Raw genomic sequence first — 25,229 nt, 5'->3', positions numbered from 1 at the left:
CTCTGGTAGGATTGTATATCCCATACGTCACTAGCTCATGGACTCTTGCCAATATGAAAGAAATGAATTTATCAGGTAAGTTCTTACATAAATTATGTTTTTTATTGTTGCAAAAGTTGTTTTGGCTGACTGCAGAAAAATTGTTGCGCTTTTATTATTTAAAGGCGCAGTACCTTTTTTTAGTTCACAATTTTTGTCTATGTAATTTGACTCCAGAGCGCAATATATCAAGTGAAGAACGACTATTATTGCTATTGCTAGTCTGTTTAACATGTCTGAACTTCAGGAAAGTACTTGTTCTATGTGTTTAGATGCCATTGTGGAACCCCCTCTTACTTTTTGTCCCTCATGTACTGAGAGGGCCTTACAATGTAAAGAACAGATTTTCTTTAATGCAAATATGTCTAAGGATGATTCTCAGACTGAGGAGAATCAGGGTATGCCGCTACTTTCTCCCCAAGCGTCACAACCTTTTAACGCCCACTCAAGCGACGCCGTGTTCTTCAACAGCGTCCACTTCTTTTACTCTGCAGGATATGACTGCAGTTATGTCATCTACCCTTACAGAGGTTTTATCTAAGTTGCCAGTGTTACAGGGCAAGCGCAGCAGGACGGAAGCCAATCCGAATCCTGCAACTTCTGATGCTTTGTTGGCTATTTCCGATGTACCCTCACAGGGATCTGAATTGGGGGTCAGGGAACTTCTGTCTGAAGGGGAACTTTCCGACTCTAAGCTGAGGGGTAAACAAAATTATTTTCGTTCATCTCGGAATTTTAAAGTAGTCCCCGCTTCTTCTTCCGCTAAACAGGAAGGGAATTTTGCTCAAGCCAAGTCCATCTGGAGACCCAACCAGGCTTGGAACAAAGGTAAACAACCCAAGAAGCCCGCTGCTGCTCCCAAGACAGCATGAAGGGGCGGCCCCCGATCCGGGACTGGATCTAGTAGGGGGTAGACTTTCTCTCTTTACCCAAGCTTGGATAAGAGATGTTCAGGACCCCTGGACACTGGAAATCGTGTCCCAAGGGTATCAACTGGAATTCAAAAATTCTCTCCCAAGGGGGAGGTTTCTTCTTTCACGATTGTCTGTAGACCAGATAAAAAGAGAGGCGTTCTTACACTGTGTAAAAGACCTCTCTACTATGAGAGTAATTCGTCCCGTTCCAATACTGGAACAGGGGCAGGGGTTTTACTAAAATCTTTTCATGGTTCCCAAAAAAGAGGGAACGTTCAGACCCATTTTAAATCTCAAGAGTCTAAACAAGTTTCTCAGAGTCCCATCCTTCAAGATGGAGACTATTCGGACAATTCTACCATTGATCCAGGAGGGTCAATATATGACTACCGTGGACTTGAAGGATGCATACCTTCATATTCCTATCCACAAGGATCATCATCAGTTCCTAGGGTTTGCCTTCCTGGACAAACATTTTCAGTTCGTGGCTCTTCCCTTCGGGTTGGCCACAGCACCCAGAATCTTCACAAGGCTTCTAGGGTCCCTTTTGGCGGTTCTCAGGCCGCGGGGTATTACAGTGGCACCTTATCTAGACGATATTGTGATCCAGGCATCGTCTTACCATCTGACAGTCTCATACAGACATGGTTCTGTCCTTCCTGAGGACTCACGGGTGGAAGGTGAATCTAGAAAAGAGTTCACTAATTCCACAGACAAGGGTTCCCTTCTTGGGAACTCTAATAGATTCCATATCCATGAAAATTTTCTTGACAGAGGTCAGAAAGTTAAAGATTCTGAATACATGCCGAGCCCTTCTGTCCAATCCTGGGCTATCAGTGGCTCAGTGCATGGAGGTAATTGGATTGATGGTGGCAGCATTGGACATCATTCCATTTGCTCGTTTTCATCTCAGACTGCAACAACTGAGCATGCTCAGGCAGGCAGTGGAATGGAGATTATGCAAATTTGTCTCCTCAGATAGATCTGGACCAGGAGACAAGAGACTCTTTTCTTTGGTGGTTGTCGCCGGATCATCTGTCCCAAGGGACGTGCTTCCACAGACCCTCATGGGTGATAGTGACAATGGATGCCAGTCTACTGGGTTGGGGTGCAGTCTGGAATTCCCTGAAGGCTCAGGGTGTGTGGACTCGGTCGGAGTCTCTACTTCCGATCATTATTCTGGAATTGAGAGCAATATTCAATGCGCTTCAGGCTTGGCCTCAGTTGGCTTCGGCCAAATTCATCCGTTTTCAGTCGGACAACATCACGACTGTGGCTTACATCAATCATTAGGGAGGAACAAGGAGTTCCTTAGCGATGATAGAAGTATCCAAGATAATTCGGTGTAGATGGAGGCTCACTCTTGTTATCTGTCAGCAATCTACATCCCAGGAGTGGACAACTGGGAAGCGGACTTTTTAAGCAGACCCACGTTTCATCCGGGGGAGTGGGAACTCCATCCGGAGGTCTTTGCCACCCTGATGCTCAGATGGGGCAGACCGGAATTGGATCTGATGGCGTCTCGTTAGAATGCCAAACTCCCAAGATACGGATCCAGGTCAAGGGATCCTCAGGCCGAATTGATAGATGCCTTGGCAGTGCCTTGGTCGTTCAACCTAGCTTATGTGTTTCCACCATTTGCTCTTCTTCCCCGGGTGTTTGCTCGGATCAAACAGGAGAAGGCTTCATTAATTCTAATCGCGCCTGCGTGGCCTCGCAGGACTTGGTATGCCGATCTAGTGGACATGTCCTCTCTGCCACCGTGGAAGCTTCCATTGAGGCAGGACCTTCTCATTCAGGGACCCTTCCAACACCCAAATCTAGTTTCTATGCAACTGACTGCTTGGAGATTTAACGCTTAACTTTATCTAAGCAGGGGTTCTCTGATTCGGTCATTGATACTTTGATTCAGGCACGTAAGCCTGTTACTAGAAAGATCTACCATAAGAAATGGCGTAAATATCTTTATTGGTGCAAATCCAAGGGCTACTCATGGAGTAGAGTTAGGATTCCCAAGATTCTGTCTTTTCTCCAAGAAGGATTGGAGAAAGGGTTATCAGCGAGTTCCTTAAAGGGACAAATCACTGCTTTGTCAATTTTGCTACACAAACGTTTGGCAGATGTTCCAGACGTTCAGTCTTTTTGTCAGGCTCTAACCAGAATTAAGCCTGTGTTTAGACCAATTGCTCCACCCTGGAGTTTGAATTTAGTTCTTAATGTTCTTCAAGGGGTTCTGTTTAAACCCATGCATTCCATAGATATTAAGTTGTTATCTTGGAAAGTTTTATTTTTGGTTGCTATTTCTTCTGCTCGTAGAGTTTCTGAGCTTTCAGCGTTACAATGTGACTCGCCTTATCTTATCTTTCATTCTGATAAGGTGGTTTTACGTACCAAACCTGGTTTCCTTCCTAAGGTTGTTTCTAATAAGAATATTAATCAGGAAATTTTTGTTCCTTCATTATGTCCTAATCCTTCTTCTAAGAAGGAGCGTCTGTTGCATAACTTGGACATGGTCCGTGCCCTGAAGTTTTACTTGCAGGCGACTAAGGAATTTAGTCAATCATCTTCATTATTTGTTGTTTTTTCTGCAAAGCGTAGGGGACAAAAAGCTACGGCTACCTCTCTCTCTTTTTGGCTGAAGAGTATCATCCATCTGGCATATGAGACTGCTGGACAGCAGCCTCCTGAAAGAATTACGGCTCATTCTACTAGGGCTGTGGCTTCCTCATGGGCTTTTAAAAATGATGCTTCTGTTGAACAGATTTACAAGGCTGCAACTTGGTTGTCTCTTCACACTTTTTCCAAAATTTACAAATTTGATACTTTTGCTTCTTCTGAGGCTGGTTTTGGGAGAAAGGTTCTTCAAGCAGTGGTGCCTTCCGTTTAGGTTTCTGTCTTGTCCCTCCCTTTCATCCGTGTCCTATAGCTTTGGTATTGTATCCCATAAGTAAGGATAAAAACCGTGGACTCGTCATATCTTGTAGAAGAAAAGGAAATTTATGCTTACCTGATAAATTTATTTCTTTTACGATATGACGAGTCCACGGCCCACCCTGTTATTTCTAAGACAGGTCTTTATTTTTGTTAAACTTCAGTCACCTCTGCACCTTTGGCTTTTCCATTCTCTTCCTAACTTCGGTCGAATGACTGGAGGGGGAGGGAAGGGAGGAGCTATATATACAGCTCTGCTGTGGTGCTCTTTGACACTTCCTGCTAAACAGGAGGCGTAATCCCATAAGTAAGGATGAAATCCGTGGACTCGCCATATCGTAAAAGAAATAAATTTATCAGGTAAGCATAAATTTTCTTTTTCTTTTTTGCAATGTCACAGCAGTGGCTTAGATCAATCGTCAGAGGGAACTCATATTTCCCTTGCAATGAGGGAGGTTTCCCGAATTCTGACTTGGGCAGAAAGCAATTCCTGTATTATTTATGCTGCCATAGACTGCTAAAGACATGTGTACGCTCCTGAGCTCCTGTCAGTCTACTTTGCTTTACTCTTCAGCAAAGTTTGTCAACGGAACAAAGCAAACCTGATAACAGAAGTAGCTGTTTTAAATAGCATGCTCTTTCTGAATCATAGAAGTTTAATTTTTATTTATTTATTATGTTTTTCAGTGCATCAAGGATTAATCAGAGTCTGCTCCAAGCCACTTGCATTTACAAGGGTAATTATTTTGTTTAAGTACTGTATGAGTTTGTGTTAAAATTGCATTTTGCAAAGTATATTTTATTTAAACATTGCAAACAAGCGTTTGATAAAACTGAAAAATGTAGATTTCTAATTGTATTCCTCTTATCAATTTTTCTTCGTTTTCTTGGTATCTTTATTTGAAAAAGCAAGAATGTAAGCATATGAGCAGGCCCATTTTTGGTTCAGCACCTGGGTAGCACTTACTGATTGGTGTCTGAATGTAGCCATCAATCAGCAAGTGTTACCCAGGTGCTGAACCAAAACTGGGATGGCTCCTAAGCTTACATTCAAAAGATACCAAGAGAACAAAGAAAAAATGATAATAGGAGTAAATTAGAAAGTTGCTTAAACGTGCATGCTCTGTCTGAATCATGAAAGTTTAAATCTACGAGCACCTTTTTTTTTAATTATTATTTAACGACTCTCTTGGAATATTCCAACACTTGAATTAAACACTATAAATACTTTTTTGCCATCAATGTGTATGGCTTGTTAAAGGGAATACAATTCTAATACTTTTTTCGCTCAAATATTCTGTACTGGAGACCAGATTTATAAATGAACCAGGTGATGTGAGAAGTAAACATACTGTAATTGGTTGCATAGTGTCTTGAGATCCCTATAAAACATGATTTTACATGAGTGCTTGATACAGACCAGATATTTGGCATATTACTGTGTGTGACAATTGGTGCTTGAGCCACTAATATTTCACCTGAGCTTACAATATGGTTTGTCTTTAGCCATCAAAAGTAAACAGCTAAAAAAGGTGTAAAATGTGTTTTGTGTTACTACTTTTAAGACACACACACACACACACACACACATATATATAATTTCTTCTAATTTATTTGCTATTGAATTAATAATTATTATACTTTTAGGAAGGGTATAACAGAGAAGGCAATGAATCTGCTCCTGCAGGAGAGGTCAGGTCAGGAAAATGGAAGGTTCCCTCTTATAAGGACTATGTTGAACTCTTCAGAAGTTTACTCAACTGTGACCAAATAAAGGTATTGACGACATTCTGAGTCTAAATAATTTACATTTTTTAGTGACAAGTGCGTTATTTTTTTCTAAATCAGCTTTTAACAGATGCTTTTACCTTTTAGTAACAGTATATGTACTTAGATGATGGTATTAAGTCCTTCCTGTTTAGCAAGGCAAAATTTCAGAAAGTATTCACCAAATATGAAATAGTCTTGCTTTCTAAGACATGCATGTATTACTTTTCTGTTTTCATCAATTATCTGGAAGCATCTACACTACAAATATTGCTTGGTACTTATGTAGTTTATAAAGGTTTCATACAACAAATGTCTTATCTCACAGACAAGTAAAGTATATTTCTCTTATGTTCTTTTAAGGAATTCTTCATAATTCACAATGGTTGCATACTTCACTCTATTCTCTTTTAGAATACAGTAATATTGGCTATAGCTCTATTGTAGGGCATAATATATCGTACATAGATGAAAAAATTAAGAATAGAGGGATTCCTGCATGTTTAAGTCTTCCTATAGCCATGTGTGCTTTTACAAAGCAAACCATAGGTGCATGAGAGTATTACTTTTTAGTTAATTATGTTATTATGTTCTGTTTCCCTATATTCCGTTAATGCTGTGTGTGGCCATATAGGCCTTTACATATCAATCAAGTGAAAGGCATAAGAGAGAGTAACACTTTCATTAGATATTAGTTTAGTAAAGGTGCAAGTTTCTTCTATTTCAGTGCTTTTTCAGTTGGACTGCTCCTCATTCTACTACTTTGTCATTTCTGAGGTTCTGAAAAGAATTTACCCATTATTCAGACGTATTATCTATGTAAAAAAGAAAGATATTTTACCTCTAAATTTCTTCAGTCAGAGTATGTCCTCTGTGAGCAGTTATCTTTCAGCTACTCTTTTTATTGTCATCTTCATGGCGAAAAAAAAAAAGTCTGCATCATCAGTGCACACTTTGCTTTACTGTGATCTTGCAAGAGTTTATAGTAAACCTCCTTAAACTGAGGCCTGCACATGCTAGATGCACTCACCAACCTGTATGCTGATTGGATGCTTAAAGTCTCTCTACAATGGGATGTGGCTACTGAGGAAATTATGAGGTAAAATAGCTTAATTTTCTTCATCCGATGGTAAGAGTCCATGAGTGATATTGTGTTGGAATTTCCGTCTTGACCACTAGAAGGCGAAAGATAACCCAACACATCATAGCTTTAATTCCCTACTATTTCCCATGATCCTCAGTCATTTTATTTTGCCTCCTCGATTGAGTGAGGCTCCTTGATCTGAGGACCATTTCCTTTCCAGCAGTACCTTGTCGATCATAGGGATAGACATGTAGTTATCAGCCTGTCAGTGGAAGATAGTTTCCCAGGCTTTCCAGATTAAATGTGAACTTTGTCCACCAATCCTCCGTGTGGTAGATGCTGTTATTTGTTTAAATACTTAGAATCATGCTTGCAATGCCAAGTATGGGTTTGTCTACTGGAGTTGCTCAGCTGAGGTAAGCACAGTGGATGAAGGTACTTTCAGGTAAGTACTTTGCACCTTCATAGCACATTGGCTGTTAGTATGAAAATTTTGATATACATAGTTTGGGGATATATATTTGTACACCTCATTTTAGCAGTTTGGAGCACTTTTAAAATTTCTGATTTCTTTCATGTAATTGGCAAGAGTCCATGAGCTAGTGACGTATGGGATATACATTCCTACTAGGAGGGGGCAAAGTTTCCCAAACCTCAAAATGCCTATAAATACACCCCTCACCACACCCACAATTCAGTTTTTACAAACTTTGCCTCCTATGAAAGTGGTGAAGTAAGTTTGTGCTTGATATTTTCTTCTATGATAAGCGCTTCTAAGCATTCTTAAGCCCAATTCCTCTCAGAGTACAGTGTTTGTCAGAGGGATGTGAAGAGAGTATCGTCTAATGATTTTTTATGGTTTCCCTCGCGGGAAATCTTTTCATGGGTTCTCTGTTATCGGTCGTAGGGATTCATCTCCTACCTCCCTTTTCAGATCGACGATATACTCTTATTCCATTACCTCTACTGGTTTTGCTATTTGCTATATGTGATGGGTGTCTTTCTGTAAGTATGTATCATTATTTTAAGACACTCTCAGCTATGGTTGGCACTTTATGTATTTATATAAAGTTCTAAATATATGTATTTACTTATATTTGCCATGAGTCAGGTCTATGTGTATTTCCCTTTGCAGTCTGGCAGTTTCAATATGGGAATCATATTTTAGTAAGTTTTTGTCTTACCTGGGGTATAGTCTTTTTCTTCTGTTAAGTGTGATCAGTCCACGGGTCATCATTACTTGTGGGATATTAACTGCTCCCCTACAGGAAGTGCAAGAGGATTCACCCAGCAGAGTTGCTATATAGCTCCTCCCCTCTACGTCACCTCCAGTCATTCTCTTGCACCCAACGACTAGATAGGATGTGTGAGAGGACTATGGTGATATATTTAGTTTTTATATCTTCAATCAAAAGTTTGTTATTTTATAATAGCACCGGAGTGTGTTATTCCTTCTCTGGTAGAATTTGAAGAAGAATCTACCTGAGTTTTTCTATGATTTTAGCCGGAGTAGTTAAGATCATATTGCTGTTTCTCGGCCATCTGAGGAGTGAGGTAAACTTCAGATCAGGGGACAGCAGGCAGATTAATCTGCAAAGAGGTATGTAGCAGTTTATTATTTTCTGACATGGAATTGATGAGAAAATCCTGCCATACCGTTATAATGTAAACTCAGCCTTGAATGCAGTAGATGTAGCTGATATCAGGCTGTCATGTATGTATATTTTACACTTCAGTTTTCTGGGAAATGGTACTTCTCTGGCTTTTAAACTGTATACATAGACTTAACCTATTTTGCAGGGACTTGCAATAGGTTTTAAATGACAATTAATTATTGAGGTAAAATGTTTTTTTGCTGGCATGTAAAAACGTTTTTTTCTCTGAGGTACTGGGTGAAAAAATGTTTTGGGCACTTTTTTTCCACTTGGCAATAGTTTTGATTTAAATTAGAGCAGTTCACTGATCTCTCTCACTGTTATGTGTGTGGGGGAGGGGCCATTTTGGTGCTTTCACTATGCATCAGAAAAACTCAGTCAGAGGTTCATTTTCTTCCTGCATGATCCGGTTCATCTCTACAGAGTTCAGGGATCTCAAGAGTCTTTTTTGAGGGAAGTAATCATACAGCAGAGCTGTGCTGATTGTATTGACTGTGATATAAAAAACGTTTATTTGTGTATTTTTTTTTCTGCTGCCTGGGTTAGTTATCATTTGCTGAGGGGAACAATCCTTTGCTAAAACTGTATATTCTGACAAAGATTGATGCTATAACTTAATTATTTTATCTGTTATAATATTTTTCTGTGCTTCTTAAAGGCACAGTTCGTTTTCATATTATTTGTAAATTACTTTGAAAAGTATTTCCAAGTTGCTGTTTATTTGCTAGTGTGTTAAACATGTCTGATTCAGAGGAATATCTCTGTGCTATATGTGTTAATGCCAAAGTGGAGCCCAATAGAAATTTATGTACTAAATGTATTGATGCTACTTAAAAAATAGTCAATCTGTACAAATTGAACATATTTCACCAAACAACGAGGGGAGAGTTATGCCGACTAACTCGCCTCACGTGTCAGTACCTGCATCTCCCGCTCAGGAGGTGCGTGATATTGTAGCGCCGAGTGCATCTGGGCGGCCATTACAAATCACATTACAAGATATGGCTACTGTTATGACTGAAGTTTTGGCTAAACTACCAGAACTAAGAGGTAAACGTGATCACTCTGGGATGAGAACAGAGTGCGCTGATAATGCAAGGGCCATGTCTGATACTGCGTCACAGTTTGCAGAACATGAAGACGGAGAGCTTCATTCTGTGGGTGACGGTTCTGATCCAAATAAACTGGACTCAGACATTTCAAATTTTAAATTTAAGCTTGAGAACCTCCGTGTGTTACTAGGGGAGGTATTAGCGGCTCTGAATGATTGTAACACAGTTGCAATCCCAGAAAAAATGTGTAGGTTGGATAAATATTTTGCGGTACCGACGAGTACTGACGTTTTTCCTATACCTAAGAGACTTACTGACATTGTTACTAAGGAGTGGGATAGACCCGGTGTGCCTTTCTCACCCCCTCCTATATTCAGAAAAATGTTTCCAATAGACGCCGCCACACGGGACTTATGGCAAATGGTCCCTAAGGTGGAGGGAGCAGTTTCTACTTTAGCTAAGCGTACCACTATCCCAGTGGAGGATAGCTGTGCTTTTTCAGATCCAATGGATAAAAAATTAGAGGGTTACCTTAAGAAAATGTTTGTTCAACAAGGGTTTATATTGCAACCTCTTGCATGTATTGCGCCTGCCACGGCTGCAGCAGCATTTTGGTTTGAGTCTCTGGAAGAGACACTTCAATCATCCACACTAGATGACATCACACACAAACTTAAATTCCTTAAGTTAGCTAATTCATTTATTTCAGATGCCGTAGTACATTTAACTAAACTTGCGGCTAAAAATTCAGGATTCGCCATTCAGGCACGCAGAGCTCTGTGGCTAAAATCCTGGTCAGCTGATGTTACGTCTAAATCTAAATTGCTTAATATTCCTTTCAAAGGGCAGACCTTATTCGGGCCCGGCTTGAAAGAGATTATTGATGACATTACAGGAGGTAAAGGTCATGCCCTGCCTCAGGACAAGGCCAAAGCCAAGGCTAGACAGTCCAATTTTCGTTCCTTTCGTAATTTCAAAGCAGGAGCAGCATCAACTTCCTCTGCACCAAAACAGGAAGGAGCTGTTGCTCGCTACAGACAAGGCTGGAAACCTAACCAGTCCTGGAACAGGCCAGAAAACCTGCTGCTGCCCCTAAGACAGCATGAATTGAGGGCCCCCGATCCGGGACCGGATCTAGTGGGGGGCAGACTTTCCCTCTTCGCCCAGGCTTGGGCAAGAGATGTTCAGGATCCCTGGGCGTTAGAGATCATATCTCAGGGATACCTTCTGGACTTCAAATCCTCTCCCCCAAGAGGGAGATTTCATCTGTCAAGGTTGTCAACAAACCTAACAAAGAAGGAAGCGTTTCTACGCTGCGTACAAGATCTTTTATTAATGGGAGTGATCCATCCAGTTCCGCGGTTGGAACAAGGACAAGGGTTTTACTCAAATCTGTTTGTAGTTCCCAAAAAAGAGGGAACCTTCAGGCCAATCTTGGATTTAAAGATCCAAAACAAATTCCTAAGAGTTCCATCGTTCAAGATGGAAACTATTCGAACAATTTTGCCCATGATCCAAGAGGGTCAGTACTTGACCACAGTGGATTTAAAGGATGCTTACCTTCACATACCGATTCACAGAAGTCATTACCGGTATCTAAGGTTTGCCTTTTTAGACAGGCATTACCAGTTTGTAGCTCTTCCATTCGGACTGGCTACGGCTCCAAGAATCTTCACAAAGGTTCTGGGCACTCTTCTGGCGGTACTAAGACCGCGAGGAATTTCAGTAGCTCCGTACTTAGACGACATACTGATTCAAGCTTTCAAACTGCCAAATCTCATACAGAGATAGTACTGGCATTTCTAAGGTCGCATGGATGGAAAGTGAACGAAGAGAAAAGTTCTCTCTTTCCACTCACAAGAGTTCCCTTCCTGGGGACTCTGATAGATTCTGTAGAAATGAAGATTTACCTGACAGAGGACAGGTTAACAAAACTTCAAAGTGCATGCCGTGTCCTTCATTCCATTCAAGAGACCAGAAATTCTCTTCTATGGTGGCTTTATCGGCCACATCTGTCCAGGGGAATGCCATTCAGCAGGCCAGACTGGTCAATTGTAACAACAGACGCCAGCCTACTAGGTTGGGGCGCTGTCTGGAATTCTCTGAAGGCTCAGGGACTATGGAATCAGGAGGAGAGTCTTCTTCCAATAAACATTCTGGAATTGAGAGCAGTCCTCAATGCTCTTCTGGCTTGGCCCCAGTTAGCAACTCGGGGGTTCATCAGGTTCCAGTCGGACAACATCACGACTGTAGCTTTTATCAACCATCAGGGAGGGACAAGAAGCTCCCTAGCAATGATGGAAGTATCGAAGATAATTCGCTGGGCAGAGTCTCACTCTTGCCACCTGTCTGCAATCCACATCCCGGGAGTGGAGAACTGGGAGGCGGATTTCTTAAGTCGTCAGACTTTTCATCCGGGGGAGTGGGAACTTCATCCAGAGGTCTTTGCCCAAATACTTCGACGTTGGGGCAAACCAGAGATAGATCTCATGGCGTCTCGACAGAACGCCAAGCTTCCGCGCTACGGGTCCAGATCCAGGGATCCGGGAGCGGTCCTGATAGATGCCTTGACAGCACCATGGACCTTCAGGATGGCTCATGTGTTTCCACCTTTCCCGATGCTTCCTCGATTGATTGCCAGAATCAAACAGGAGAAAGCATCAGTGATTCTAATAGCGCCTGCATGGCCACGCAGGACTTGGTATACAGATCTGGTGGACATGTCATTCTGTCCACCTTGGTCGTTACCTCTGAAACAGGACCTTCTGATTCAGGGTCCTTTCAAACATCAAAATCTAACTTCTCTGAAGCTGACTGCTTGGAAATTGAACGCTTGATCTTATCAAAGCGTGGTTTTTCTGAGTCAGTTATTGATACCTTAATACAGGCTAGGAAGCCTGTTACCAGAAAGATTTACCATAAAATATGGCGTAAATACCTATATTGGTGCGAATCCAAAGGTTACTCTTGGAGTAAGGTTAGGATTCCTAGGATATTGTCTTTTCTACAAGAAGGTTTAGAAAAGGGGTTATCCGCTAGTTCCTTAAAGGGACAGATCTCAGCTCTGTCCATTCTGTTACACAAGCGTCTGTCAGAAGTTCCAGACGTTCAGGCTTTTTGTCAGGCTTTGGCCAGGATTAAACCTGTGTTTAAAGCTGTGGCTCCACCATGGAGTTTAAACCTTGTTCTTAACGTTTTACAGGGTGTTCCGTTTGAACCCCTTCATTCCATTGATATAAAGTTGTTATCTTGGAAAGTTCTATTTTTAATGGCTATTTCCTCGGCTCGAAGAGTCTCTGAGTTATCAGCCTTACATTGTGATTCTCCTTATTTGATTTTTCACTCGGATAAGGTAGTTCTGCGTACTAAGCCTGGGTTCTTACCTAAGGTAGTCACTAACAGGAATATCAATCAGGAGATTGTTGTTCCATCCTTGTGCCCAAATCCTTCTTCGAGGAAGGAACGTCTTTTGCACAATCTGGATGTAGTTCGTGCCCTTAAATTTTATTTACAGGCAACTAAAGATTTTCGACAAACGTCTTCCCTGTTTGTCGTTTACTCTGATCAGAGGAGAGGTCAAAAAGCTTCTGCTACCTCTCTCTCTTTTTGGCTTCGTAGCATAATTCGTTTAGCTTATGAGACTGCTGGACAGCAGCCTCCTGAAAGAATTACAGCTCATTCCACTAGAGCTGTGGCTTCCACTTGGGCCTTTAAGAATGAGGCCTCTGTTGAACAGATTTGCAAGGCTGCAACTTGGTCTTCGCTTCATACTTTTTCCAAATTTTACAAATTTGACACTTTTGCTTCCTCGGAGGCTATTTTTGGGAGAAAGGTTCTTCAGGCAGTGGTTCCTTCTGTATAAAGAGCCTGCCTGTCCCTCCCGTCATCCGTGTACTTTTGCTTTGGTATTGGTATCCCACAAGTAATGATGACCCGTGGACTGATCACACTTAACAGAAGAAAACATAATTTAGGCTTACCTGATAAATTCCTTTCTTCTGTAGTGTGATCAGTCCACGGCCCGCCCTGTTTTTTAAGGCAGGTAAATATTTTTTAAATTATACTCCAGTCACCACTACACCCTTGGCTTCTCATTTCTCGTTGGTCCTTGGTCGAATGACTGGAGGTGACGTAGAGGGGAGGAGCTATATAGCAACTCTGCTGGGTGAATCCTCTTGCACTTCCTGTAGGGGAGCAGTTAATATCCCACAAGTAATGATGACCCGTGGACTGATCACACTACAGAAGAAAGGAATTTATCAGGTAAGCATAAATTATGTTTTTTCAATTTGACTTGTTTTTCTTTTAAAACTTGTGGGCAAATTTGGCTCGCGAGGGCACAAAATGCTGTTATTTATTGCGTCATTCTCGGCGTGAGAATTTTTTGGCGTGAATGTGCGTCTATGATGACGAAAGTTCGTCATTTCCTGCGTCTTAGTTGACGCCAGGTTGTTTGCCGTGAAGTTGTTTGTTATAATGCGAGTTGCGTCATTTCCGGATGTTTGTTGGCGCCAACATTTTTTATATACTTCCTTTCTCCAACATAGGTGTGTCCGGTCCACGGCGTCATCCTTACTTGTGGGATATTCTCTTCCCCAACAGGAAATGGCAAAGAGCCCAGCAAAGCTGGTCACATGATCCCTCCTAGGCTCCGCCTTCCCCAGTCATTCTCTTTGCCGTTGCACAGGCAACATCTCCACGGAGATGGCTCAGAGTTTTTTGGTGTTTAAATGTAGTTTTTATTCTTCTATCAAGAGTTTGTTATTTTAAAATAGTGCTGGTATGTACTATTTACTCTGAAACAGAAAAGAGATGAAGATTTCTGTTTGTAAGAGGAAAATGATTTTAGCAACCGTTACTAAAATCGATGGCTGTTTCCACACAGGACTGTTGAGATGAATTAACTTCAGTTGGGGGAAACAGTGTGCAGACTTTGCTGCTTGAAGTATGACACATTTCTAACAAGACTTGGTAATGCTGGAAGCTGTCATTTTCCCTATGGGATCCGGTAAGCCATTTTCTTAATAAGAATAAAGGGCTTCACAAGGGCTTTAAAGACTGGTAGACATTTTTCTGGGCTAAAACGCTTACTTTATAAGCATTTTTAATAGATTATAGCTTTGAGGAGTTATTTTAATCTTGGGAATTATGTTAAAAAAAACGGCAGGCACTGTATTGGACACCTTTTTCACTGGGGGCCTTTTCTAATCATAGGCAGAGCCTCATTTTCGCGCCACTAATGCGCAGTTGTTTTTGGGAAGCAAGGCATGCAGATGCATGTGTGAGGAGCTCAGATACACAGAATAAGTTTACTGAAGGCGTCATTTGGTATCGTATTCCCCTCTGGGCTTGGTTGGGTCTCAGCAAAGCAGATACCAGGGACTGTATAGGGGTTAAATGTAAAAACGGCCCCGGTTCCGTTATGGTGTGCAATACTTTTAAGGCTTTAAGACACTGTGGTGAAATTTTGGTGAATTTTGAACAATTCCTTCATACTTTTTTTCATATTCAGTAATAAAGTGTGTTCAGTTTAAAATTTAAAGTGACAGTAACGGTTTTATTTTAAAACGTTTTTTGTGCTTTGTTATCAAGTTTATGCCTGCTTAACATGTCTGAACTATCAGATAGACTATGTTCTGTATGTGAGGAAGCCAAGGTTCCTTCTCATTTAAATAGATGTGATGTATGTGACAAACAATTTAGGGAAAATGATGCCCAAGATGATTCCTCAAGTGAGGGGAGTAAGCATGGTACTGCATCATCCCCTCCTGTGTCTACGCCAGTCTTGCCCACACAGGAGGCCCCTAGTACATCTAGTGCTCCAATACTTCTTACTATGCAACAATTAACGGCTGTAATGGATAATTCTATTAAAAACATTTTAGCCAAAATGCCCACTTATCAGCGTAAGCGCGACTGCTCTGTTTTAGATACTGAAGAGCATGAGGACGCTGATGATAATGGTTCTGACATGCCCTTACACCAGTCTGAAGGGGCCAGGGAGGTTTTGTCTGAGGGAGAAATTTCAGATTCAGGAAAAATTTCTCATCAAGCTGAACCTGATGTTATTACATTCAAATTTAAATTGGAACATCTCCGCGCTCTGCTTAAGGAGGTGTTATCTACTCTGGATGATTGTGACAATTTGGTCATTCCAGAGAAATTATGTAAGATGGACAAGTTCCTAGAGGTCCCGGTGCCCCCCGAAGCTTTTCCTATACCCAAGCGGGTGGCGGACATTGTAAATAAAGAATGGGAAAGGCCCGGCATACCTTTTGTCCCTCCCCCTATATTTAAGAAATTGTTTCCTATGGTCGACCCCAGAAAGGACTTATGGCAGACAGTCCCCAAGGTCGAGGGGGCGGTTTCTACTCTAAACAAACTCACTACTATCCCTATAGAAGATAGTTGTGCTTTCAAAGATCCTATGGATAAAAAATTAGAGGGTTTGCTTAAAAAGATGTTTGTTCAGCAAGGTTACCTTCTACAACCAATTTCATGCATTGTTCCTGTCACTACAGCAGCGTGTTTCTGGTTCGATGAACTAGAAAAGTCGCTCAATAAAGAATCTTCTTATGAGGAGGTTATGGACAGAGTTCAAGCTCTTAAATTGGCTAACTCTTTTACTTTAGACGCCACTTTGCAATTAGCTAGATTAGCGGCGAAAAATTCAGGTTTTGCTATTGTGGCGCGCAGAGCGCTTTGGCTAAAGTCTTGGTCAGCGGATGCGTCCTCCAAGAACAAATTGCTTAACATACCTTTCAAGGGGAAAACGCTGTTTGGCCCTGATTTGAAAGAGATTATTTCAGATATCACTGGGGGAAAGGGCCACGCCCTTCCTCAGGATAGGTCTTTTAAGGCTAAAAATAAACCAAATTTTCGTCCCTTTCGTAGAAACGGACCAGCCTCAAATTCTACATCCTCTAAGCAAGAGGGTAATACTTCTCAAACCAAGCCAGCCTGGAAGCCAATGCAAGGCTGGAACAAAGGTAAGCAGGCCAAGAAACCTGCCACTGCTACCAAGACAGCATGAGATGTTGGCCCCCGATCCGGGATCGGATCTGGTGGGGGGCAGACTTTCTCTCTTCGCTCAGGCTTGGGCAAGAGATGTTCTGGATCCTTGGGCACTAGAAATAGTATCCGAAGGTTATCTTCTGGAATTCAAGGAGCTACCCCCAAGCGGAAGGTTCCACAGGTCTCAATTGTCTTCAGACCACATAAAAAGACAGGCATTCTTACATTGTGTAGAAGACCTGTTAAAAATGGGAGTGATTCATCCTGTTCCGTTAGGAGAACAAGGGATGGGATTCTACTCCAATCTGTTCATAGTTCCCAAAAAAGAGGGAACATTCAGACCAATCTTAGATCTCAAGATCCTAAACAAATTTCTCAGGGTTCCATCGTTCAAAATGGAAACCATTCGGACAATTCTTCCTACCATCCAGGAAGGTCAATTCATGACCACGGTGGATTTAAAGGATGCGTATCTACATATTCCTATCCACAAGGAACATCATCGGCTCCTAAGGTTCGCCTTTCTGGACAAACATTACCAGTTCGTGGCACTTCCATTCGGATTAGCCACTGCTCCAAGAATTTTCACAAAGGTACTATGGTCCCTTCTAGCGGTGCTAAGACCAAGGGGCATTGCAGTAGTACCTTACTTGGACGACATACTGATTCAAGCGTCGTCTCTGCCACAAGCACAGGCTCATACGGACATTGTCCTAGCCTTTCTCAGATCTCACGGGTGGAAGGTGAACATAGAAAAAAGTTCTCTATCTCCGTCAACAAGAGTTCCCTTCTTGGGAACAATAATAGACTCCTTAGAAATGAAGATTTTTCTGACAGAGGCCAGAAGATTAAAACTTCTAAGCTCTTGTCAAGTACTTCATTCTGTTCTTCTTCCTTCCATAGCGCAGTGCATGGAAGTAATAGGTTTGATGGTTGCGGCAATGGACATAGTTCCTTTTGCGCGAATTCATCTAAGACCATTACAACTGTGCATGCTCAGTCAGTGGAATGGGGATTATACAGACTTGTCTCCGACGATACAAGTAAATCAGAGGACCAGAGATTCACTCCGTTGGTGGCTGACCCTGGACAACCTGTCACAAGGGATGAGCTTCCGCAGACCAGAGTGGGTCATTGTCACGACCGACGCCAGTCTGGTGGGCTGGGGCGCGGTCTGGGAACCCCTGAAAGCTCAGGGTCTATGGTCTCGGGAAGAATCTCTTCTCCCGATAAACATTTTGGAACTGAGAGCGATATTCAATGCTCTCAAGGCTTGGCCTCAACTAGCAAAGGCCAAATTCATAAGGTTTCAATCAGACAACATGACAACTGTTGCATATATCAACCATCAGGGGGGAACAAGGAGTTCCCTGGCGATGGAAGAAGTGACCAAAATAATTCAATGGGCGAAGAATCACTCCTGCCACTTGTCTGCAATCCACATCCCAGGAGTGGAAAATTGGGAAGCGGATTTTCTGAGTCGTCAGACATTTCATCCGGGGGAGTGGGAACTCCATCCGGAAATCTTTGCCCAAATAACTCAATTATGGGGCATTCCAGACATGGATCTGATGGCGTCTCGTCAGAACTTCAAGGTTCCTTGCTACGGGTCCAGATCCAGGGATCCCAAGGCGACTCTAGTCGATGCACTAGTAGCGCCCTGGACCTTCAACCTAGCTTATGTATTCCCACCGTTTCCTCTCATTCCCAGGCTGGTAGCCAGGATCAATCAGGAGAGGGCTTCGGTGATCTTGATAGCTCCTGCGTGGCCACGCAGAACTTGGTATGCAGATCTGGTGAATATGTCATCGGCTCCACCATGGAAGCTACCTTTGAGACAGGACCTTCTTGTTCAAGGTCCGTTCGAACATCCGAATCTGGCCTCACTCCAACTGACTGCTTGGAGATTGAACGCTTGATTTTATCAAAGCGTGGGTTCTCAGATTCTGTCATTGATACTCTTATTCAGGCTAGAAAGCCTGTAACTAGAAAAATTTACCATAAAATATAAAAAAAATATATCTGTTGGTGCGAATCTAAAGGATTCCTATGGAACAAGATAAAAATTCCTAAGATTCTATCCTTTCTACAAGAGGGTTTGGAGAAAGGATTATCTGCAAGTTCTTTGAAGGGACAGATTTCTGCTTTATCTGTTTTACTTCACAAAAAGCTGGCGGCTGTGCCAGATGTTCAAGCTTTTGTTCAGGCTCTGGTTAGAATCAAGCCTGTTTACAAACCTTTGACTCCTCCTTGGAGTCTCAATTTAGTTCTTTCAGTTCTTCAAGGGGTTCCGTTTGAACCCTTACATTCCGTAGATATTAAGTTATTATCTTGGAAAGTTTTTGTTTTTGGTTGCAATTTCTTCTGCTAGAAGAGTTTCAGAGTTATCTGCTCTGCAGTGTTCTTCTCCTTATCTGGTGTTCCATGCAGATAAGGTGGTTTTGCGTACTAAACCTGGTTTTCTTCCGAAAGTTGTTTCTAACAAAAATATTAACCAGGAGATAGTTGTGCCTTCTTTGTGTCCGAATCCAGTTTCAAAGAAGGAACGTTTGTTGCACAATTTGGATGTAGTTCGTGCTCTAAAATTCTATTTAGAGGCTACAAAGGATTTCAGACAAACATCTTCCTTGTTTGTTGTTTATTCTGGTAAAAGGAGAGGTCAAAAAGCAACTTCTACCTCTCTCTCTTTTTGGCTTAAAAGCATCATCCGATTGGCTTATGAGACTGCCGGACGGCAGCCTCCTGAAAGAATCACAGCCCACTCCACTAGGGCTGTGGCTTCCACATGGGCCTTCAAGAACGAGGCTTCTGTTGATCAGATATGTAAGGCAGCGACTTGGTCTTCACTGCACACTTTTACCAAATTTTACAAATTTGATACTTTTGCTTCTTCGGAGGCTATTTTTGGAAGAAAGGTTTTGCAAGCCGTGGTGCCTTCCATCTAGGTGACCTGATTTGCTCCCTCCCATCATCCGTGTCCTAAAGCTTTGGTATTGGTTCCCACAAGTAAGGATGACGCCGTGGACCGGACACACCTATGTTGGAGAAAACAGAATTTATGCTTACCTGATAAATTACTTTCTCCAACGGTGTGTCCGGTCCACGGCCCGCCCTGCTTTTTAATCAGGTCTGATGAATTATTTTCTCTAACTACAGTCACCACGGTATCATATGATTTCTCCTATGCATATTCCTCCTTTACGTCGGTCGAATGACTGGGGAAGGCGGAGCCTAGGAGGGATCATGTGACCAGCTTTGCTGGGCTCTTTGCCATTTCCTGTTGGGGAAGAGAATATCCCACAAGTAAGGATGACGCCGTGGACCGGACACACCGTTGGAGAAAGTAATTTATCAGGTAAGCATAAATTCTGTTTCTCCAACATAGGTGTGTCCGGTCCACGGCGTCATCCTTACTTGTGGGATATTCTCTTCCCCAACAGGAAATGGCAAAGAGCCCAGCAAAGCTGGTCACATGATCCCTCCTAGGCTCCGCCTACCCCAGTCATTCTCTTTGCCGTTGTACAGGCAACATCTCCACGGAGATGGCTTAGAGTTTTTTAGTGTTTAACTGTAGTTTTTCATTATTCAATCAAGAGTTTGTTATTTTCAAATAGTGCTGGTACGTACTATTTACTCAGAAACAGAAAAGAGATGAAGAATTCTGTTTGTATGAGGAAAATGATTTTAGCAACCGTAACTAAAATCCATGGCTGTTCCACACAGGACTGTTGAGAGCAATTAACTTCAGTTGGGGGAACAGTTTGCAGTCCCTTGCTGCTTGAGGTATGACACATTCTAACAAGACGATGTAATGCTGGAAGCTGTCATTTTCCCCATGGGATCCGGTAAGCCATGTTTATTACGATTGTAAATAAGGGCTTCACAAGGGCTTATTTAAACTGTAGACTTTTTCTGGGCTAAATCGATTGATTATTAACACATATTTAGCCTTGAGGAATCATTTTATCTGGGTATTTTGATATAATAATATCGGCAGGCACTGTTTTAGACACCTTATTCTTTAGGGGCTTTCCCAAAGCATAGGCAGAGTCTCATTTTCGCGCCGGTGTTGCGCACTTGTTTTTGAGAGGCATGGCATGCAGTCGCATGTGAGAGGAGCTCTGATACTTATAAAAGACTTCTGAAGGCGTCATTTGGTATCGTATTCCCCTTTGGGTTTGGTTGGGTCTCAGCAAAGCAGATACCAGGGACTGTAAAGGGGTTTAAAGCTTAAAACGGCTCCGGTTCCGTTATTTTAAGGGTTAAAGCTTCCAAAATTGGTGTGCAATATTTTCAAGGCTTTAAGACGCTGTGGTGAAAATTTGGTGAATTTTGAACAATTCCTTCATGTTTTTTCGCAATTGCAGTAATAAAGTGTGTTCAGTTTAAAATTTAAAGTGACAGTAACGGTTTTATTTTAAAACGTTTTTTGTACTTTCTGATCAAGTTTATGCCTGTTTAACATGTCTGAACTACCAGATAGACTGTGTTCTGAATGTGGGGAAGCCAGAATTCCTATTCATTTAAATAAATGTGATTTATGTGATAATGACAATGATGCCCAAGATGATTCCTCAAGTGAGGGGAGTAAGCATGGTACTGCATCATTCCCTCCTTCGTCTACACGAGTCTTGCCCACTCAGGAGGCCCCTAGTACATCTAGCGCGCCAATACTCCTTACTATGCAACAATTAACGGCTGTAATGGATAATTCTGTCAAAAACATTTTAGCCAAAATGAACCCTTGTCAGCGTAAGCGTGGCTGCTCTGTTTTAGTTACTGAAGAGCATGACGACGCTGATATTAATATCTCTGAAGGGCCCCTAACCCAATCTGAGGGGGCCAGGGAGGTTTTGTCTGAGGGAGAAATTACTGATTTAGGGAACATTTCTCAGCAGGCTGAATCTGATGTGATTACATTTAAATTTAAATTGGAACATCTCCGCATTTTGCTTAAGGAGGTATTATCCACTCTGGATGATTGTGAAAATTTAGTCATCCCAGAGAAACTATGTAAAATGGACAAGTTCCTAGAGGTGCCGGGGCTCCCAGAAGCTTTTCCTATACCCAAGCGGGTGGCGGACATTGTTAATAAAGAATGGGAAAGGCCCGGTATTCCTTTCGTCCCTCCCCCCATATTTAAAAAATTGTTTCCTATGGTCGACCCCAGAAAGGACTTATGGCAGTCAGTCCCCAAGGTCGAGGGAGCGGTTTCTACTTTAAACAAACGCACCACTATTCCCATAGAGGATAGTTGTGCTTTCAAAGATCCTATGGATAAAAAATTAGAAGGTTTGCTTAAAAAGATGTTTGTTCAGCAGGGTTACCTTCTACAACCCATTTCATGCATTGTCCCTGTCACTACTGCTGCATATTTCTGGTTTGATGAACTGCTTAAGGTGCTCGATAGTGACTCTCCTCCTTATGAGGAGATTATGGACAGAATCAATGCTCTCAAATTGGCTAATTCTTTCACTCTAGACGCCTCTTTGCAATTGGCTAAGTTAGCGGCTAAGAACTCTGGGTTTGCTATTGTGGCGCGCAGAGCGCTTTGGTTGAAATCTTGGTCGGCTGATGCGTCTTCCAAGAACAAGCTACTAAACATTCCTTTCAAGGGGAAAACGTTGTTTGGTCCTGACTTGAAAGAGATTATCTCTGATATCACTGGGGGTAAGGGCCACGCCCTTCCTCAGGATCGGCCTTTCAAGGCAAAAAATAGACCTAATTTTCGTCCCTTTCGTAAAAACGGACCAGCCCAAGGTGCTACGTCCTCTAAGCAAGAGGGTAATACTTCTCAGGCCAAGCCAGCTTGGAGACCAATGCAAGGCTGGAACAAGGGAAAGCAGGCCAAGAAACCTGCCACTGCTACCAAGACAGCATGAAATATTGGCCCCCGATCCGGGACCGGATCTGGTGGGGGGCAGACTCTCTCTCTTCGCTCAGGCTTGGGCAAGAGATGTTCTGGATCCTTGGGCGCTAGAAATAGTCTCCCAGGGTTATCTTCTGGAATTCAAGGGACTTCCCCCAAGGGGGAGGTTCCACAGGTCGCAGTTGTCATCAGACCACATAAAAAGACAGGCGTTCTTACATTGTGTAGAAGACCTGTTAAAAATGGGAGTGATTCATCCTGTTCCATTAAGAGAACAAGGGATGGGGTTCTACTCCAATCTGTTCATAGTTCCCAAAAAAGAGGGAACGTTCAGACCAATCCTAGATCTCAAGATCTTAAACAAATTTCTCAAGGTCCCATCGTTCAAGATGGAAACCATTCGAACTATCCTTCCTTCCATCCAGGAAGGTCAATTCATGACCACGGTGGATTTAAAGGATGCGTATCTACATATTCCTATCCACAAGGAACATCATCGGTTCCTAAGGTTTGCATTCCTGGACAAACATTACCAGTTCGTGGCGCTTCCTTTCGGATTAGCCACTGCTCCAAGGATTTTCACAAAGGTACTAGGGTCCCTTCTAGCGGTGCTAAGACCAAGGGGCATTGCAGTAGTACCTTACCTGGACGACATTCTGATTCAAGCGTCGTCCCTTCCTCAAGCAAAGGCTCACACGGACATTGTCCTGGCCTTTCTCAGATCTCACGGCTGGAAAGTGAACGTGGAAAAGAGTTCTCTATCCCCGTCAACAAGGGTTCCCTTCTTGGGAACAATTATAGACTCCTTAGAAATGAGGATCTTTCTAACAGAGGCCAGAAAAACAAAGCTTCTGGACTCTTGTCGGATACTTCATTCCGTTCCTCTTCCTTCCATAGCTCAGTGCATGGAAGTGATCGGGTTGATGGTGGCGGCGATGGACATAGTTCCTTTTGCGCGCATTCATCTAAGACCATTACAACTGTGCATGCTCAGTCAGTGGAATGGGGACTATACAGACTTGTCTCCGAAGATACAAGTAAATCAGAGGACCAGAGACTCACTCCGTTGGTGGCTGTCCCTGGACAATCTGTCTCAAGGGATGATGTTCCACAGACCAGAGTGGGTCATTGTCACGACCGACGCCAGTCTGATAGGCTGGGGCGCGGTCTGGGGATCCCTGAAAGCTCAGGGTCTTTGGTCTCGGGAAGAATCTCTTCTACCGATAAATATTCTGGAACTGAGAGCGATATTCAATGCTCTCCAGGCCTGGCCCCAGCTTGCGAGGACCAGGTTCATACGGTTTCAATCAGACAACATGACGACTGTTGCGTACATCAACCATCAGGGGGGAACAAGGAGTTCCCTAGCGATGGAAGAAGTAACCAAAATTATTCTTTGGGCGGAGTCTCACTCCTGCCACCTGTCTGCTATCCACATCCCAGGAGTGGAAAATTGGGAAGCGGATTTTCTGAGTCGGCAGACATTGCATCCGGGGGAGTGGGAACTCCATCCGGAAATCTTTGCCCAAGTCACTCACCTGTGGGGCATTCCAGACATGGATCTGATGGCCTCTCGTCAGAACTTCAAAGTTCCTTGCTACGGGGCCAGATCCAGGGATCCCAAGGCGGCTCTAGTGGATGCACTAGTAGCACCTTGGACCTTCAAACTAGCTTATGTGTTCCCGCCATTTCCTCTCATCCCCAGGCTGATAGCCAGGATCAAGCAGGAGAGGGCGTCGGTGATCTTGATAGCTCCTGCGTGGCCACGCAGGACTTGGTATGCAGATCTGGTGAATATGTCATCGGCTCCACCTTGGAAGCTACCTTTGAGACGAGACCTTCTTGTTCAGGGTCCGTTCGAACATCCGAATCTGGTTTCACTCCAGCTGACTGCTTGGAGATTGAACGCTTGACTTTATCGAAGCGAGGATTCTCAGATTCTGTTATCGATACTCTTGTTCAGGCCAGAAAGCCTGTGACTAGAAAGATTTACCACAAAATTTGGAAAAAATATATCTGTTGGTGTGAATCTAAAGGATTCCCTTGGGACAAGGTTAAGATTCCTAGGATTCTATCCTTCCTTCAAGAAGGATTGGAAAAAGGATTATCTGCAAGTTCCCTGAAGGGACAGATTTCTGCCTTGTCGGTATTACTTCACAAAAAGCTGGCAGCTGTGCCAGATGTTCAAGCCTTTGTTCAGGCTCTGGTTAGAATCAAGCCTGTTTACAAACCTTTGACTCCTCCTTGGAGTCTCAATTTAGTTCTTTCAGTTCTTCAGGGGGTTCCGTTTGAACCCTTACATTCCGTTGATATTAAGTTATTATCTTGGAAAGTTTTGTTTTTAGTTGCGATTTCTTCTGCTAGAAGAGTCTCAGAATTATCTGCTCTGCAGTGTTCTCCTCCTTATCTGGTGTTCCATGCAGATAAGGTGGTTTTACGTACTAAACCTGGTTTTCTTCCAAAAGTTGTTTCTAACAAAAACATTAACCAGGAGATTATCGTACCTTCTCTGTGTCCAAAACCAGTTTCAAAGAAGGAACGTTTGTTGCACAATTTGGATGTTGTTCGCGCTCTAAAATTCTATTTAGATGCTACAAAGGATTTTAGACAAACATCTTCCTTGTTTGTTGTTTATTCAGGTAAAAGGAGAGGTCAAAAAGCAACTTCTACCTCTCTCTCTTTTTGGATTAAAAGCATCATCAGATTGGCTTACGAGACTGCCGGACGGCAGCCTCCCGAAAGAATCACAGCTCATTCCACTAGGGCTGTGGCTTCCACATGGGCCTTCAAGAACGAGGCTTCTGTTGATCAGATATGTAGGGCAGCGACTTGGTCTTCACTGCACACTTTTACCAAATTTTACAAGTTTGATACTTTTGCTTCTTCTGAGGCTATTTTTGGGAG

General features: G+C 42.7%; 1 protein-coding gene across 1 annotated transcript in view; it reads left to right on the top strand.

Annotated features, from left to right (window-relative positions):
* The window catches only part of PRKDC (protein kinase, DNA-activated, catalytic subunit), a 2,064,551-nt gene that overhangs the window by 162,882 nt on the left and 1,876,440 nt on the right, over positions 1-25,229 (top strand). The window contains 2 exon segments of the mRNA XM_053715028.1: positions 4,572-4,621; positions 5,532-5,660. Coding sequence (XP_053571003.1) covers positions 4,572-4,621; positions 5,532-5,660 — 179 coding nt within the window.

This window comes from Bombina bombina, chromosome 5 (assembly GCF_027579735.1).
Source record: "Bombina bombina isolate aBomBom1 chromosome 5, aBomBom1.pri, whole genome shotgun sequence".
NCBI lineage: Eukaryota > Metazoa > Chordata > Amphibia > Anura > Bombinatoridae > Bombina > Bombina bombina.
The sequence above is the reverse complement of the archived record's forward strand: the minus strand, read 5'-3'. Positions and strand labels throughout refer to the sequence as shown.